Source organism: Lissotriton helveticus, chromosome 1_1, assembly GCF_964261635.1.
Source record: "Lissotriton helveticus chromosome 1_1, aLisHel1.1, whole genome shotgun sequence".
Classification (NCBI taxonomy): Eukaryota; Metazoa; Chordata; class Amphibia; order Caudata; family Salamandridae; genus Lissotriton; species Lissotriton helveticus.
The window spans coordinates 1,125,223,486-1,125,238,699 of NC_136057.1; the positions used below are offsets into that span (position 1 = coordinate 1,125,223,486).

Here is a 15,214-nt window from a genome sequence, read left to right on the forward strand (position 1 = left end):
TCCTGCTGGCACAAAGTAACAGGTGGGCTCTCAATTAGACCTTGACCTGGTGAAAAAATAAATAAATTTGTTTTACTTTATCTCTTTGCGCTGATAGTTAGCAACTCCTTTGGGCCATGACTGATGCTTGTTGTCAGTGACAGTATCACTTTATTGCTCAGGAAGTGCTCTCTGGATTCTGAATAAAAAAATATGTATAGATTTCTAGTCTACGGTTCATTCATAATTACTGGAGGAAGTTGTGATATAACAGCCTAAGTAACACCAACAGTCTAATACTGCCCTGGTTCTGACAGAACCAGACTTGTTAATTGGTTCTTGATCTGCACTACGACTCGGCTCCGAAGGACATCTCGGCGCTCTGACCGGCAGATAGGTGAAAAGGCAGCGAATTAAACCAGCCACCTTTTGAGATGTTTTTAAAGCCAGAACATCTGAAGCATGCACGTACGCAGACTTACACCTGATAGAGCAATGATAATATCTCTTGGGGAGAGAATGTGGCCAAACAGCTAGGGCGGTTGACCTTGAAGCTGGGGAACCGTGTTAGAATCTCGGTAGTGAAGCTCAACATTCTGTGATTCTGGGCAAATCACTTAATCTCCCCGTGCCTAACAAAAACAAGCATTTGCAATGCAATACGTCTCGCATTTGCAAGAGTTTGAGCTATTGGCATTGTAATGACAATGCTTTGTATTTGTGTTTTGAAAACCTAAAAGTGGTGCGTAAACACCCACTTTGTACTTATGGTCCTTGCTTACGAGAAGCAATTCAGCTGTGGTGTCTCAGCAGCACTACCCTTTACCCCATGCTGCACACAGCTGAATAAACACAGCTGCCAGCAGCCTGAAAGGTTGGCAAGGAAACTGAGCTGCTTGACCCAATAGGATGTAAGCGGCAGCTGAAATTGCACCAGCAAGATCGACTCCTTGGTATTCATTCCCTGTACGGAGAAAATAAAACGAAGCTAGATCCGCTCTAGACTACTGCAATTCTGATGGTTTTCGCCAGTACAAGAGGTGCAGTGGGCATTCAAGTCGTTGAACTGTGCGGGGAGAAATGCTTTATGGTGCTAATGAATAACCATATAAAAGATTAGTAGAAAAGATTAAATGAGGTGTTTTGTGCAATGGGGACAGGTTGCTTTCGTCGGGTATTGTTCGTACTGCACCAAAGTCAGATCACAGTGAAGGTTAGTGGGCAAACAGGGAAGGAGTATACCATTTTCTTTTAAACTTCAAAAAAATTTAAAACCAACAAGCCAGCGAGTGGTGCGCGAGTGCGCGCCACAGCTAGACCTGTAGTTTCAATTATCGCGCCCGTGTCTGGGCACAATAATTGAAACCACATGGCGGCGGTGCGGGTAACCGAGACCAATAGGCCATGGGTTGAGCAATGCGCCCGCCTTTGGCCAAGTGCGTGAAAAGACGCCCGCAAGGGCCAATAGCGTGGGTGGGCCAAAAAGAAAAGCATGCACAAGCGTGTGCGATTCCTAGGTTAGTTTTGAAACCCCCCTACTAGAAGTCTATCGCTGCACGTGCAGCGCTAGGCGCAAGACCTAATGAATGTGTCCGTCTGCAACGTACCTGGTGCTCATGTAAAGCGCTCTGACATCTTGAGGTCTAGATCGCGTTATATATAACTCTGGCAAAAAAAATAACTCTTCTTCATTTACTTACTGTTTCTTTCAGCTGTGTGTCTAATATGGGTATCTGTGCCACTGCTGTTCTACAACTCTGCATAAGGAAATTGCCTTGCCTCCTGATAAAAATATTAGTAATTTCCAATTTCGCTTGGGCACAATGTCTTTGTCTCGTACTTGACATTTTTCCTTAATAAATACCTACTAAAGGTCACTTTGATGCCACAAACTGTGCAACTGGGTGGCGAGGGCAGTGTAAAGGAGACAGCGAGTGGGAACCAAGCACAAGGATTTGGACCTATGGAGTAAGATATTTTCCTTTTGCAAATGTGGCTCTAGGTTTGCTGAAACTGGCACTAATTTGACATATACCACTGATGTCATATTAGCCTAGACTAATACAAGTTATGATGGTAGGTTTTCAGCAATGTTGTTCGCCTTGTAAAGTGCAGGCCATGTTGGATTAGGAGCAGTAGTACATGACACCATAATCGAGAGAGAGATTTACTCCTCTTATTCTGCTTCTGAGGGATGCTGATCGGATCCATCCTCCCATGTCCCTTACGATCAGACACAGTAGCATGGGAAAGAAGACTACAATTTGTTAAAGGGAATATAGTCATAAGGAGCAGCAGCAAAGGCATCTCCTTCCGAGATTCCCACTTGTCAATGAAACACTTAACCTCGTTCGATCAAATGCCTTTTCCTCTTTTTATCCATGCCTTATGAGAGATTGAAATTAGTGAGACACTATATAGACAATAGAACTTGGGGAAGATACTATATTTTCACCTGTAATATTGCAGTTGTAATTTCTGTTGTAAATTTTCGGCATTACGACACTTTTCAAGTGTTTATTTTCTGGTTGTGGATTCTGTGTTGGAGGACACACCAAAAATAAATAAATATTTTTTTATTACCATGAGTGAAGGGCAGTGTGAGTAGAAGCAGGACAAAGGACAATATGTTATGTTGGAATATCTTTCAACACTTATTTGTTATTGGTGTAACTCTGCTGTTAGTTACTCAATGACTGTGGTGCTATGCATGGAAATCATAAGTCCTAGATTGTTGCAGAGCAAGAATACCATTTTGTCCAGCATGTGAACCCACAGTAGGGTTAGCTGTTACACCTCTTGTCTCTTCCTCTTGGAATGAGATGGAATTCCTTACTGATAGAAAGAAAAAACTGCATAGAAACCCATAGGGAAGTATAGTGATTGGTGCCCTATCATCATTATTATGTGGTCCAAAACCCAGCCAATCGGCTGCCGGCCCTGACACCACACTCCCCAGCAGAGCAACCATACCTCAGATTTCCAACCGCCGTCGTGTAAGAAGGAGTCTCCCTGAGCCTTGCTCAGTTTGTTCCTTGGTGGACTTTTGAACTTTCTGGCTACAATCTATTTCTTCTGGATTGAAGGTACTGTTTTTCACCTTTTGCCTCAAAATGTCTGAAAGCTCTAAAAAGAGGCTTTTCAGACCGTGCAGATCTGGTGGGAAGGCCAGATTATATTCTGAAGACCCCCACAAAGATTATTTGTATTGTCTTCATCCAAATCATGTGCCTAAGGAGTGCAAGCATTGTAGAATCTTCTCTGCCAAGACTTTGAAGAACAGAGAAGCTCGTTTGCTGTTGTGGCTTCAGAAAAAGAAGGCCACCTCGGAGACTGACTCAGAGGATGACTCCAAGGCACACTCCTCTAAAAAGCAGAAGACAGAAACTTCTGAGGAGATAATGGATGCAAAAAAGTTGAAGATAAAAGAAAAAGAGTCATCTTCATCTTCTCTGCCTCATACACCTTAAAAAACGTCTTCAGAGACGAGAGTGGTGTCTTCAGCCCCGTCAACGAAGACTGGAGCGTCTCCAACAGTTGTTTCTGTGAAGACGTCGACGACGACGACGATCATGAAGACGACAGCGTTGTCGATGGCATCTACAAAGACAACTTCGTCGTAGAAAGGCTCATTGACGGGGAGATCGTCGACGACCATTCTGCTTTCTCCATCTACAACCTCATCGACGGGATCACCGTCGACGATGGGAGCTCCGTCGACGACAGCCTCCAAGTCGCCAATGGCAAGATCGATGACGATGGGTTCAATCAAGAGGTTTCCACCATCGACGGCCTCGTCGACGTACAAAAAAAACACAGAATTCACCTCATGGACAAAAATGTCACTGCTTCCTCCCTCAAATCTGCTGGGTATGCAGTCGGAAGAGGAGGGGTCGTATCGAGTGGCCTATAGTCCCTCACAACTTCATATTAAAAGCCAGGATACAGACGAAGAAGAATGCCAAGAAGTGCAGGAGGAATTTCCTTTTAAAGACCGTCCATTGTCTGGATACAAAAGATATGAGACTTTTCAACAGTCATATGAGTACGAGGAGGAAGACAAAGCACACCCTAGTGTGAGGGAAGAGTCAATGTCTATGCCTCTTTCTCTAGTGTCTGATTTGTGATACATGATTAATGACTACTACCGTTGTTTTCCGGATGCTAAACCCCTGCTAAGGATACCTCAAGCGGGTCACATCCTGGCGTACAAGCTTTGGTGGTTCAACCGACGCCTGTGGTGCAGAATGTGCGCACCTCTCCAATAATTACTATTAGAGACGATTTTGCAGAGAGTGATGGAGAAGAACAGCCAGAAGAAGGGGAACTTCTTCAGGAAGATCCAGCTGGTGAAGAATGGGATCAATATATCTTACCTACTACGCCTTCTCCGTCACTGTCCCCGGCAAACTCTCCGCTGGAAGATATTGGGGGATTCCACAATATCATGGAAAAAGAATAGAGAAGAAATATCGTGCCCCAGAGTCTTCTCCAGCATGCCTAATTGGGCATCCACACCAGGAATCAGTAGTAATGCAGGCGGCACAGAGACAGTCCAAAAACCGGGTCTCTGCTACTTCAGCTCCTCCCGATAAGGAAGGAAGGAAGAAGGATCGATGGAGCAGTGATGGCAGCGGCTTCGATTAGAGCCTCAAATGCTCTGGCTCTTCTCAGCCGATACAATAGGCAGATGTGGTCAGACATAGCACCATTATTGTCTCACCTGCCAGATGACAAAAAGGAAGAAGCAATCACTATTTTGCAGGGTGGGGCTAGGGCAGCCTCCAAATCCATTGATATAGCTATGGACATATCGTCGATGGCATTTAGACAGGTGGCCGGAGCAGTGGCGCTCCGAAGACAAGGCTGGCTAAAGGCAAAGTCATTCAGACCGGAAGTTCAGGCAAAAATCTTAGATATGCCTTTTGACGGGGAGAAACTCTTCGGCAAGTATGTAGACGATGCTCTTCAAGGAATCAAATCAGACACGGACACAGCAAGAGCGTTAGGTTCTCTGCAAAAAAGTTGGTTCCAATCCTTTCGCAGAAGAGGCTCTAGAGGCCAATACAATCAGAGACCTTCTTACCAGTCCAATAAGGTACCAACCTTACAATCATCAGGGGTACCGTCAGTTTTCCAACAACTAACAGTTTGAGGGAAGTCTGCTGTGCGGGGAAAATCACAGAACTCCAGTCAGAGACAGTGACACTGCCAAGGTGCCAACCACCTCGTCATACCTCAATCAAGACCATTACCTCTCTCTATTCTATTGTCAAGGCCATACCTTAGAATTCATTCAGAAGCCCCCGAATCAACCACCTGTCCACAGGAAACAACAACATCTTTCAGCCCTCAAGGCAGAAATTTGGTCTCTTATTGTGAAAGGGGCGATAGAGGAAGTTCCACCTCAACAGCAAGTGAAAGGATTTTAGTGATAAGGAAAAAGCAGTCTTCCAGATGGAGGCAGGTAATGGACCTGAGAGGCCTGAACAAATTCATCAGGAAAATATCATTTTGTATGCTGTCTCTTCAGGAAATTCTCCTGATGTTACGTAAGGGAGCTTACATGGCATCCCTGGATCTCTTAGATGCCTATTTTCATATCCCTATTCACATCAAACACAGGCTGTATCTGCGATTCGCTGTGGCAGGGCGCCACTACCAGTTCAAAGTGTTACCCTTCGGTCTCAAATCCGCGCCAAGGGTTTTCACAAAATGCATGGTGCCAGTAGCAGCGCAGTTGAGACAACAAGGCCATCGGATATATCCTTATCTGGACGATTGGCTCATAAAAGGTGCATCATACCAGGACTCCCAACACTCCCTACAATGCTGCATAGATCCCTTCCATTGCCTAGGCCTACAGATCAACATGGAGAAATCTTCTCATTCCATCGCAATCTCTTCGATTCCTAAGAGCCAGGCTGCACACGAAGGAAGCCAAAGTGTATCCTTCAGAGGAACACTTTTAAAAGATATTAACTCTGGCATCACAATTACAAACAAAAAGGTCCCCTTCAGTGAGAATCTTCAAATCATTGTTAGGGATGATGTCTTCCTGCATCCCCTTGGTTCCCAATTGCCCGGTGGCACATGCGGCCTCCCAAAGAATTTCTAGACATGCAATGGGTGCAATCTCAAGAGTCCTTCGAGGATCGAATCCCCATCACTCCTCAAATACAGGCAGCACTGTCATGGTGGAGAATCAGGAAACATTTATCAAAAGGGCTACTCTTCGAGCCTCAATGCCCCAGTTATGGCATGACAGCAGGTGCATCTCTTCAAGGTTCGGGGGCACACCAACAAGACCTCGAAATACAAGGACATTGGACCACTCAAGAAGCTCAGCTTCATATCAACTTGGTGGAGCTAAAATCAGTTCTTGGGATTACAGGCGTTTCTCCCCAGAATTCACGATTCACCGGTACTAGTCAGCACGGACGATGTTTTATCTGTTTAAAACAAGGAGGTACAAGGTCAAAGCCTTTCTCGGCACAAGCTCAAGAGATTTGGAACTGGCTCCTACTGCACAACATCTCTCTCTAGGTTCAGCACGTTCCGGGAGTTCACAACACATGGGCAGACATCCTAAGCAAATCAGCCAGTGTTTCCCACGAGTGGGAATTAGCTCAAGATCAGCCACTATAAGTGTTTCGTCTATGGGGCACCCCATCCCTTGATCTGTTCGCAAACGAATACAACAAGAAATGCAAACACTTTGCAAGTAGGTTCCCTCAAGCGGGATCTTGGGGAAATGCTCTTCATCTACGCAGGACAGGTATGTTTGCATACGCGTTCCCTCCGTTCCCTCTGATACCGAGGGTGTTTCGGAAAATGAGATCGGAACCGTACCATTTATTTCTGATAGCACCGGCATGACCAAGACCGTTCTGGTTCTCTGAGCTTCTCCAGTTGTCGGTGGCTCCCAGAGTACAGTTTCCGCTGATTCAAGACCTAATCTCTACGAACCATGGACAAGTTCTCCATCCACAATTGACATCGCTGAACTTGTCAGCCTGGAACCTCATGAGCACGAATTTCATTCCTTGAATATTTTGTAAGAATGTCGGGATATCCTCTCTCAATCCAGGGCAGTTTCCACAAATAAAACTTACACAGCAAAATGGAAGAGATTTTGTCAGTGGTGTTCCACTCAAGCTCTGCATCCTTTTCAGGCGTCTCCAGAGCAAATTCTTCCTTACCACTTACATTTAGCCAATGCAGGACTGTCGCATGCATCTGTCAAAGTGCATCTTGCAGCTATTTCAAGATATCGCAGAACACCAAATCGTCAATCTCTGTGGTCTCAGAGAGTAATGAAGGAATTTCTGAAAGTACTTTTCAGAGTGTTTTCTCCCGTTACGCACCCGTCAGTCCCATGGAGGCTTAACACGGTCCTAACGCAACTCATGCAGCCTCCATTTGAACCAGTGCACAAAGCTGAATTGCAGTTCATCACTTCGAAAATGGCCTTACTTCTAGCTCTCACTTCAGCCAGGAGGGTCAGTGAGATACAGGCGTTTTCTATCTCAGAACCATTTCTTCACTTTAAACAGGATAAGGTCATTCTCAGGAGAAATCCTATGTTCATTCCTAAAATTCCCTCTGTTTTTCATCTGGATGAACCTGTGGTGTTACCTACATACTTTAAGGATCCCTCTTCTGCAGCGGAACAGTCTCTGCATACACTAGACATTAGAAGATGCCTAAAATTCATATCGACAAGACAAAATCGTTTCGAAAGATGAACCAACTGTTTGTAACCTTCTCTGGGCCTAGAAAAGGCTTAGCTCTGTCCAGATCTAGTATTTCAAGATTTATTGCTTCTGCCATCTCTTTATGCCGTGAGAAAGCTGGAAAACCTCTGTGATCCAGAGTTCAAGCTCATTCCACAAGAAAGATGGCAACTTCAACGGCGTTGTTCGCAGGTAGTATCACTCCCGGACATTTGCAGAGCGGCAACATGGACAAATTTGCACACCTTTACTAGACACTACTGTCTAGACACAGCATGGAAAGAGGATTCAGCGGTGGGACAAGAAGTTCTGCGACACCTATTTCAGTAAGTTAATCCTCGAATTTTAAATTCCATGCTACGTTCTTTTTCTTGTTACAATGTTGCATTATATATATATATATATATATATATATATATATATATATATATATATATATATATATATATATATATATACACTCCACTATTGCTGGTAAAAGGGGTCAGGCTGTCACGGGCGGTCCTGCACTAAGCTACCAGCCAGCTTCGTAATTCTATCCAACAGACTCCAACAGTTTTTGAAGAATACAGGACACTCGTAGTTCAGTTATTTCAGATTTATTCCGCAGATGAAAAAATCACGACGCGTTTCGCCATTACGTGATCAAGCCGTAATGGCGAAACGTGTCGTGATTTTTTCATCTGCGGAATAAATCTGAAATAACTGAACTACGAGTGTCCTGTATTCTTCAAAAACTGTTGGAGTCTGTTGGATAGAAATATATATATATATATCCTTGCAGCTTCTGCAAACGGCGTTTTTGGACCACAGAATAACGGTCCACCAAGCAGCAGGTAAGTATTCAGGAAGATTTATTATCTCTTCACACGGTTCTTTCTGGCATGACGCGTTTCGGTTAGCAAGTAACCTTGATCACATAGCGACACTGCAGTATACTTCCACATTAAATACTTGTTTTTTTCAATCATTCTCACCACATGGTGCTAAAAAGTGAAGATATACTATTCATGACAATGTGTCCGTCCACTTGAGTATGCAGTATAACTTATACATCAGGTTATTGTGCATTCTTTATCGGTTTCACTATTCGGCAGTCCTCATTTATTTCCGCATAAATGCATTATTTGTAACTGTGCAACATTATGCCATAAATAATCAATAAATAATAAATATATGTAAAATCATTTCATTTACATAATTTATAAACGAATAAAAACTCTAAAATTCATCACATTCTAGAATTTATGTATACCAGCATAAATGCTTTAAAATCAAACCGCATTTGTGCAACATTATGCATTGGTTGTGCAAAACTCCTAAAGAAATAAAACTTTAGAGTTATAACAAATATTGGCATAAATGCCTATAAAACCAATTTTGTGCAAAATTACGCAATAGCAGTGCAAAAAAAAGGGGGGGATCCTTGCTGCATATGTGCAAATCTAGCAATTAGTGACTGTCCTTTAACACCGATAATTTGATGTATTTTACAACACTTGCATCTTGTAAGTTTTACTAGGTTCTATGGTTAAGAGTCCGAGCCCGGGCAAAAAACCTAACCTAGCTCATTAGATATAATATCATCATTGTCAAAAAAAGTGCTCAGTGCATAAAAAATATGAAAAATATAAGTGATATTTAAAAACAGGAATAAGAGATTTTTTTAGCATTTGCAATATTACTTGATTTGTCTTTCACTGTGGTTTATTTTAGACTTGGAAAATGTGTTACAAGAATGTGTGCATGTCCTCTGTGTTATTTAATCCATTGGGAGACTTGCTGTTAAGATTTAATATGTATTTTGTCTCCAGCTGCCTTAACAACTTTTCTCTGTCACCACCTCTTTTAGGTACCGGTACAGAGTCAATGACATAATAAGATAGACAATTATTATTTTTTCCATGCATTGCCTTAAAATGTCTGGCTACCCGATAGGTGGGATCACTGTTAATAATCGATCTTATATGTTGTAAAATCCTCACGTGCACTGGTTTTATGGTGCTTCCCACGTACCTGAGTCCACAGGTGCACTTGAGTATGTATACTGCGAATTTAGTGCGACAGTCATAGTTGCCTTTAATCTTTTGTTCACACTTACTAAAGGGTGTGCTATATTTAGTTGTGTTTATGCCAAAATTGCACGCCCGGCAGGATGTGCATTTGTATACACACACACCGATATATATGAATGTTTTTTGCCTAGTGCTACGTACTTGTTCTAACCTATTGGTAAGGAGCAGAGCCCTGGGTAAAAAAAAAAAAGGATTCTATCCTGGAAATGCAATATTGTGTATTTTTAGAATTGTCACTATATATGCAATGAATTGTTTTTAGCTGTTTCGCTTGTATGATTTGTATTTTTCAAATCGAATAAAAGCTTATGACTTGACTTGTGTACGTACTGCTCTCTGTTCTGATACAAACATGTGAATCTATGAAAGATTCAATACTGGAGAAGAAACTAGCTACTTACCTGTACACTATGGTTCTCCTGTATTGATATCTTTGGTAAATTCACATGCGGCCCGCCCACCTCCCCGTTTCTCAGGTAGACCATTTTTATCTCTAGATCCATCCTTGGCTCTCACACGGGGCTGGAAATCTGAGGTATGCTGGCTCTACTGGGGAGTGTGATGTCAGGGCCGGCAGCTGATTGGCTGGGTTTTGGACCACATAAGAATGATAATAGGGTACCAATCACTATACTTCCCTATTTGTTTCTATGCAGTTTTTTCTTTTTCTGCTATTGTTATTCATTTACCGTGAGACTCCCACCATGATGACTGGGAAGATACAAGCAAGTGAATCTATGAAAGATATCAATACTGGAGAACCATGGTGTACAGGTAAGTAACTAGTTTCTTCTCAACGCATTTGCAATGGTACAGTGCATGTGTTCCATAGCAGCAGTGAATAAAAAGGAAGTCTGCCATCAGAGTGAGAGCACATATGACATTACACTGATGCAAAAAAGTGCCCCTTTCTGCCGTCCTCAATGCACAGCTAAGTGATGGCTGCCTGTGCCAATTCTTACTTGGTCTTCTGGAGCCCCATTTACCCATGTCCACACAATGCTAATAAATAATACACAGAGCCTGCAGGAACATGGATGCAAGACTAGAGTGCTGTCTTGTGTAGCCACAACCATGTATGTCACCTGCCTATCTGCCATTGCTTTGGATTCAGTCTGAAGCACTTTGTGTAATCCTCTAAGTCTTTTATAAGATGTGCCTGGTCCTTCTATCATACATGCTGTTCAGTAAATCTCTGGTAGGACCCAAGGTAAGACTCCCATCTTCTGTTCCATGTGTTCTGCTTTAAACAGGGTTGATTTGGTGGAAGAACAATCAGAATATTGGAACCCTGCTCTGGAACCCTCCACCCATGGACTTGTACTGTAGCACTGATTAAGAGCAATATCGAAAATGCTTAAAGACCTATATCTTTTGTCTACAGCACCCTCTTCTGCTCCTTTTTAGTGCTCTTAGATCTGCAGTACCATCTGGTGTGCCCTATAAGCAAAAAATTATATAGTATAATAATGTATTTTACGCTTTTCAATTGAGAATTATTACATAAATGTAGGTGATAACACATCTCATGATGATACCAGCAATAAAGAATTCCTGTTCAGTTTAGTTCAGCATTTTATCTTAAGTAATCTCTGTTCTTTATACTAGGACTGACAGCAGATGACTTGCAGCTGGTTGATAACTTTGGTGGTGAAAGGACAATAAAAGTATCACAAGGCTTCGGACTCCCAAAAAGTATTGAGCAAAACAAAGACAAGGTAGGAATATCAAATGTGTTTTTTAACAGACTCCACTAAAATAAATATAACAAATCCCCAGAATTGAACTCTGCTTAGAGTCACAATCTTTTCATTAGGTTCATGCAGTAGAGGATTTACTACATTGGTTTGTAATAGTCTGTACATTTGTGGGGATTCCTGTGCTGTTGAACCACCATTATGAAATAATTCATTTTCTTATGCCTTGAATAAATGGTGCAAGTGTATGCAATAAAACATAATCCATGAGAGAGGAAAACAGATGCTTCTGATAGAGACTTCTAACCGCAGATCCCTCACCTTTTGAATACATCCATGTGTCAAACTGGATCTGGAAACTTTTTCACATGCAGGTGTGCTGTTGGGAACAGTTTATATGCGTCACTTGCTCACACTGGCATCCATTCCTTTCTTTCTGCCCAGCTGACGCAGATCCAGAGCTTCAACTGCCATTTGGCAATTTCTGGCAATTGTATTTCTTTGACAAAAATGTTACCTAAACCGTCAGAGTTTAAACCCTGTATGTCATGTAACTTTCAGATGTTAGTTATAGATCCACACAACATCTTTCTTTGGTATCTTGGTACAGGCTACGACTTGAAGTTGTGCTGGTTGTGTGCGAAGATTAATAAATAGGCTATTTGTGACTGCAAGCCAAAGTTGGCGGTCACAGAGTTGTGGAAGTCGAAGACCCTGACTAGATCGAAGTTGGCGGCACCGCAGTCGTGGTAGAGATAGTCCAACGTTTTTTTTCACGACTGGAATTCCTCACGACAAAGTAGGTCTAGGAAAAGCCATAAAAACACAAGAAATCTAAACATGGCTAACCTGCATCAAGACAGTCACATTATTGAGAGTTGTCCTATGCATCTGGCACCTCGAGAGCATGGAGCCGATCCCCCATTACGGAACCGGCAGCAACGTCATTCCCTTTGCAGATTCCTTTGGATCGGGTAGCCATGCCAGATGAGCTCCATCAGCTCAAGATGGATAAGATCATTTTTGCTACTGCACCGGATCCCTTTGGTGTGCCTTTGGGTCTTATGGATCAGAGTAGGCCTCTAGCTGAACTCTCATCAGCATATCCGACCGCATCAGCTGTGCCTCTTAACATCGCTCCAAGGTAGATGTTGACGTATGGTCCAGATCCGTTGAATCTGGCATCAAAATATCCTTTGCCTTCATCCTTGGCGCCGCAATTGATGTCACTATTGCCTCATCCAGTACTGTTGTCGACGCGATCACAAGTGCCAATCAAAGATCGAATCACATTGTTGGATTCAGATCATGCTCCTCCACCTAGGGTAGGAGTTTAAGACCAATCCGATCCAGGTTGCAGAGAAGAAGAATGAATCCATGATAATAAATGTCAACCCTTTTGTACCCAAGATGAGTTTCAAGATGATCTCAGGGAAGCTAGCGGGTTAGACACTTTGCCTGATATTAGATTGGCATCACCTTATCCTGCACTGGCCACTGTGGGAACAGTATTCATTTGCCACAGTAATAGTGAGGGTTGACGAAATCTTCGACCTTGTTCTCACTACTTGGGAGGCAACAAACTCTCCTGACAGAGGTGTTGAACCTGGCTCAATCATCCCAAGAGCCTTTGTTACCCTTTACTATAGCATTAACAGATGTTACAGTGGGCACTTGGGCAAAACCAGGATCTTGCCCATCAACTAATAGGCAGGTAGCAATACACCATAGTTCAGCTTCTGGGGACGCAGAATGTTTGGTTCAACTCCCAAGGCCAGAAAGCCTTGTGGTTCAGGCTTCTATGAGTCATATCAACTCAAATGGGTTTTCACCCACTCCTCCTGAAAGGGAGTTGAAGGGAATGGAAGCATATGCAAAGGAAGTCTTCATGGATCAACCTAACTCTTAGAATGATTAATACATTGTGTCTTTCAGTGAGATTCTTCCATGCTTTATGGGATACAGTGCCTGATGTTCTGACAGCAGTCTCTGATGAAGTCAACATGTATTACAGCATCTGCTCAATGATGGATAGGATGCTGCAAAGTATTCTGTTAGGGCAGAATTGGACACCAGTGATGTCTTGGTAGAGCAGTTGGTACCAGTGTGGTGCTAAGAAGCTATGCTTGGATTCTCTCTACAGACTTTGCCACAGATGTACAATTGTTGATGGATATGCCCTGTGATGGTTCTAAGCTCTTCAGGGCAAAGGCATATTCAGCCCTTGAAAGGTTCATGGGTAGTAAACCCACCAAACGCTCACTGAACTTAGCTACTCAAATTCAGCCGTTTTCCAAGAAACAATGGCTTTAGACGAGGCTTCATGCAGAGACAAAGGCAGTATTTAAAGGACAGGGCAGTCTCAACAACAGCAGCAGACCGCCCTGTCCTTTAAAGGAAGAGGGAAGGAAGCAGGTTGTCAACTTTCAGGTTTCCAAGTACAGCATTCCACTGAGTCCTCCGCTCCCCCTGCTGTAACTACAGTATAACCCCTTTAATTTGATCGTGACATCCTACGATCGACCGGTTGGAGGTTGAATCACTTTTTACCTACCCTGAATTGAGAAGCATCACTTCAGTTCATTGGGTGCTTCAGATTGTGGAACAAGGTTACTCTCTACCCTTCCTTTCTCATCCTCCGGACATGCTATGTGCAACACAACGTTTGCTGGAGGATCACTTGACTATACTCTGAGGAGAAGTTCTGACTCTCTTGGCCAGGGGAGCAATAGACAGGATGCCTGTTTCATAAATTGGGACCGGTAGTGACTCCCGTTACTTTCTGACTCTGAAGAAGGATGGAGGACTTCTTCCAATCCTGGATCTCTGCCCTCTCACTTCTTAAGGAAACTCAAGCTCAAGATGCTCTTTTTGGCTCAAGTTCTATCTGCCCTCAATCTGGCAGACTGGATGGTAGTGCTGGACTTGAGGAATGCATACTTCAGGTAGGCAAAGAGCACTTTCATTTCTCACATGATCCGCTTTGCCTAACTAGAGAACCACAGGTGTCCACAATTGTGATAGTGGTCGGAGCCTGAGCGGTACTGCTTTGAGATCTATTCAAAAGGTGAGTAATCTACGTTTAGAAGTTTCAATCAGAAGAACAAGGTACTTACCTTTGTTAACACCTTTGCTTGTAGAAACTCTATCTAACCGCAGATTCCTCACCTACCCTCCCATCTTCCACTCTCTGAACTGGTCTCATAACAATAATTAAGTAATAGGATTCCAATATCGAAAACCTGCACACTAGTTTAATGATAGTTTCTTAAGGCTCAACGTCTGTTGGCACGGACAGAGTAAGGAAAGAAACTGACGCCAGCTTGAGGCGATGCATATATACAGCCTGCAACGTCATGTCTGCCTGAGAAGAAGTGGCATTAAGTGGTGCAATACCACACAACGCTACCTGCCGAAACTAACGGTAATTGCTATGAAAAAGTTTCCGGCTCCAGTCTGATGCCTTGAGGTATTCAAAAGGTGAGGTATATGCAGTTAGAGTCCCGACCAGAAAAGGCATTACTGAAAATAAGTAACTTGTTCTATCTGAAAGAAACATGTAGTGATAGATTCCTTACCTTAGAATTACCCCCAGGAGTCAGACTGGATCCGTCAAGTTTTCGTCAGCAGTACCTCTGCGCGTCAGAAGGTGGCGGTTGTGGCTCCGCATCCGTTGTTGGCGTCGTAGTCGCCGAGATGACATTGTGGCAACTACTTGGGCACCGCC

General features: G+C 43.2%; 1 protein-coding gene across 2 annotated transcripts in view; it reads left to right on the top strand.

Moving 5' to 3' along the window:
* CEP290 (centrosomal protein 290) overlaps nucleotides 1-15,214 on the top strand; it is a 1,500,249-nt gene that overhangs the window by 428,554 nt on the left and 1,056,481 nt on the right. For both annotated transcript variants that reach the window (XM_078678872.1, XM_078678869.1), the window contains exon 17: nucleotides 11,399-11,508. In XM_078678872.1, the coding sequence (XP_078534998.1) occupies nucleotides 11,399-11,508 (110 nt within the window). The remainder of the gene's footprint in view (nucleotides 1-11,398; nucleotides 11,509-15,214) is intronic.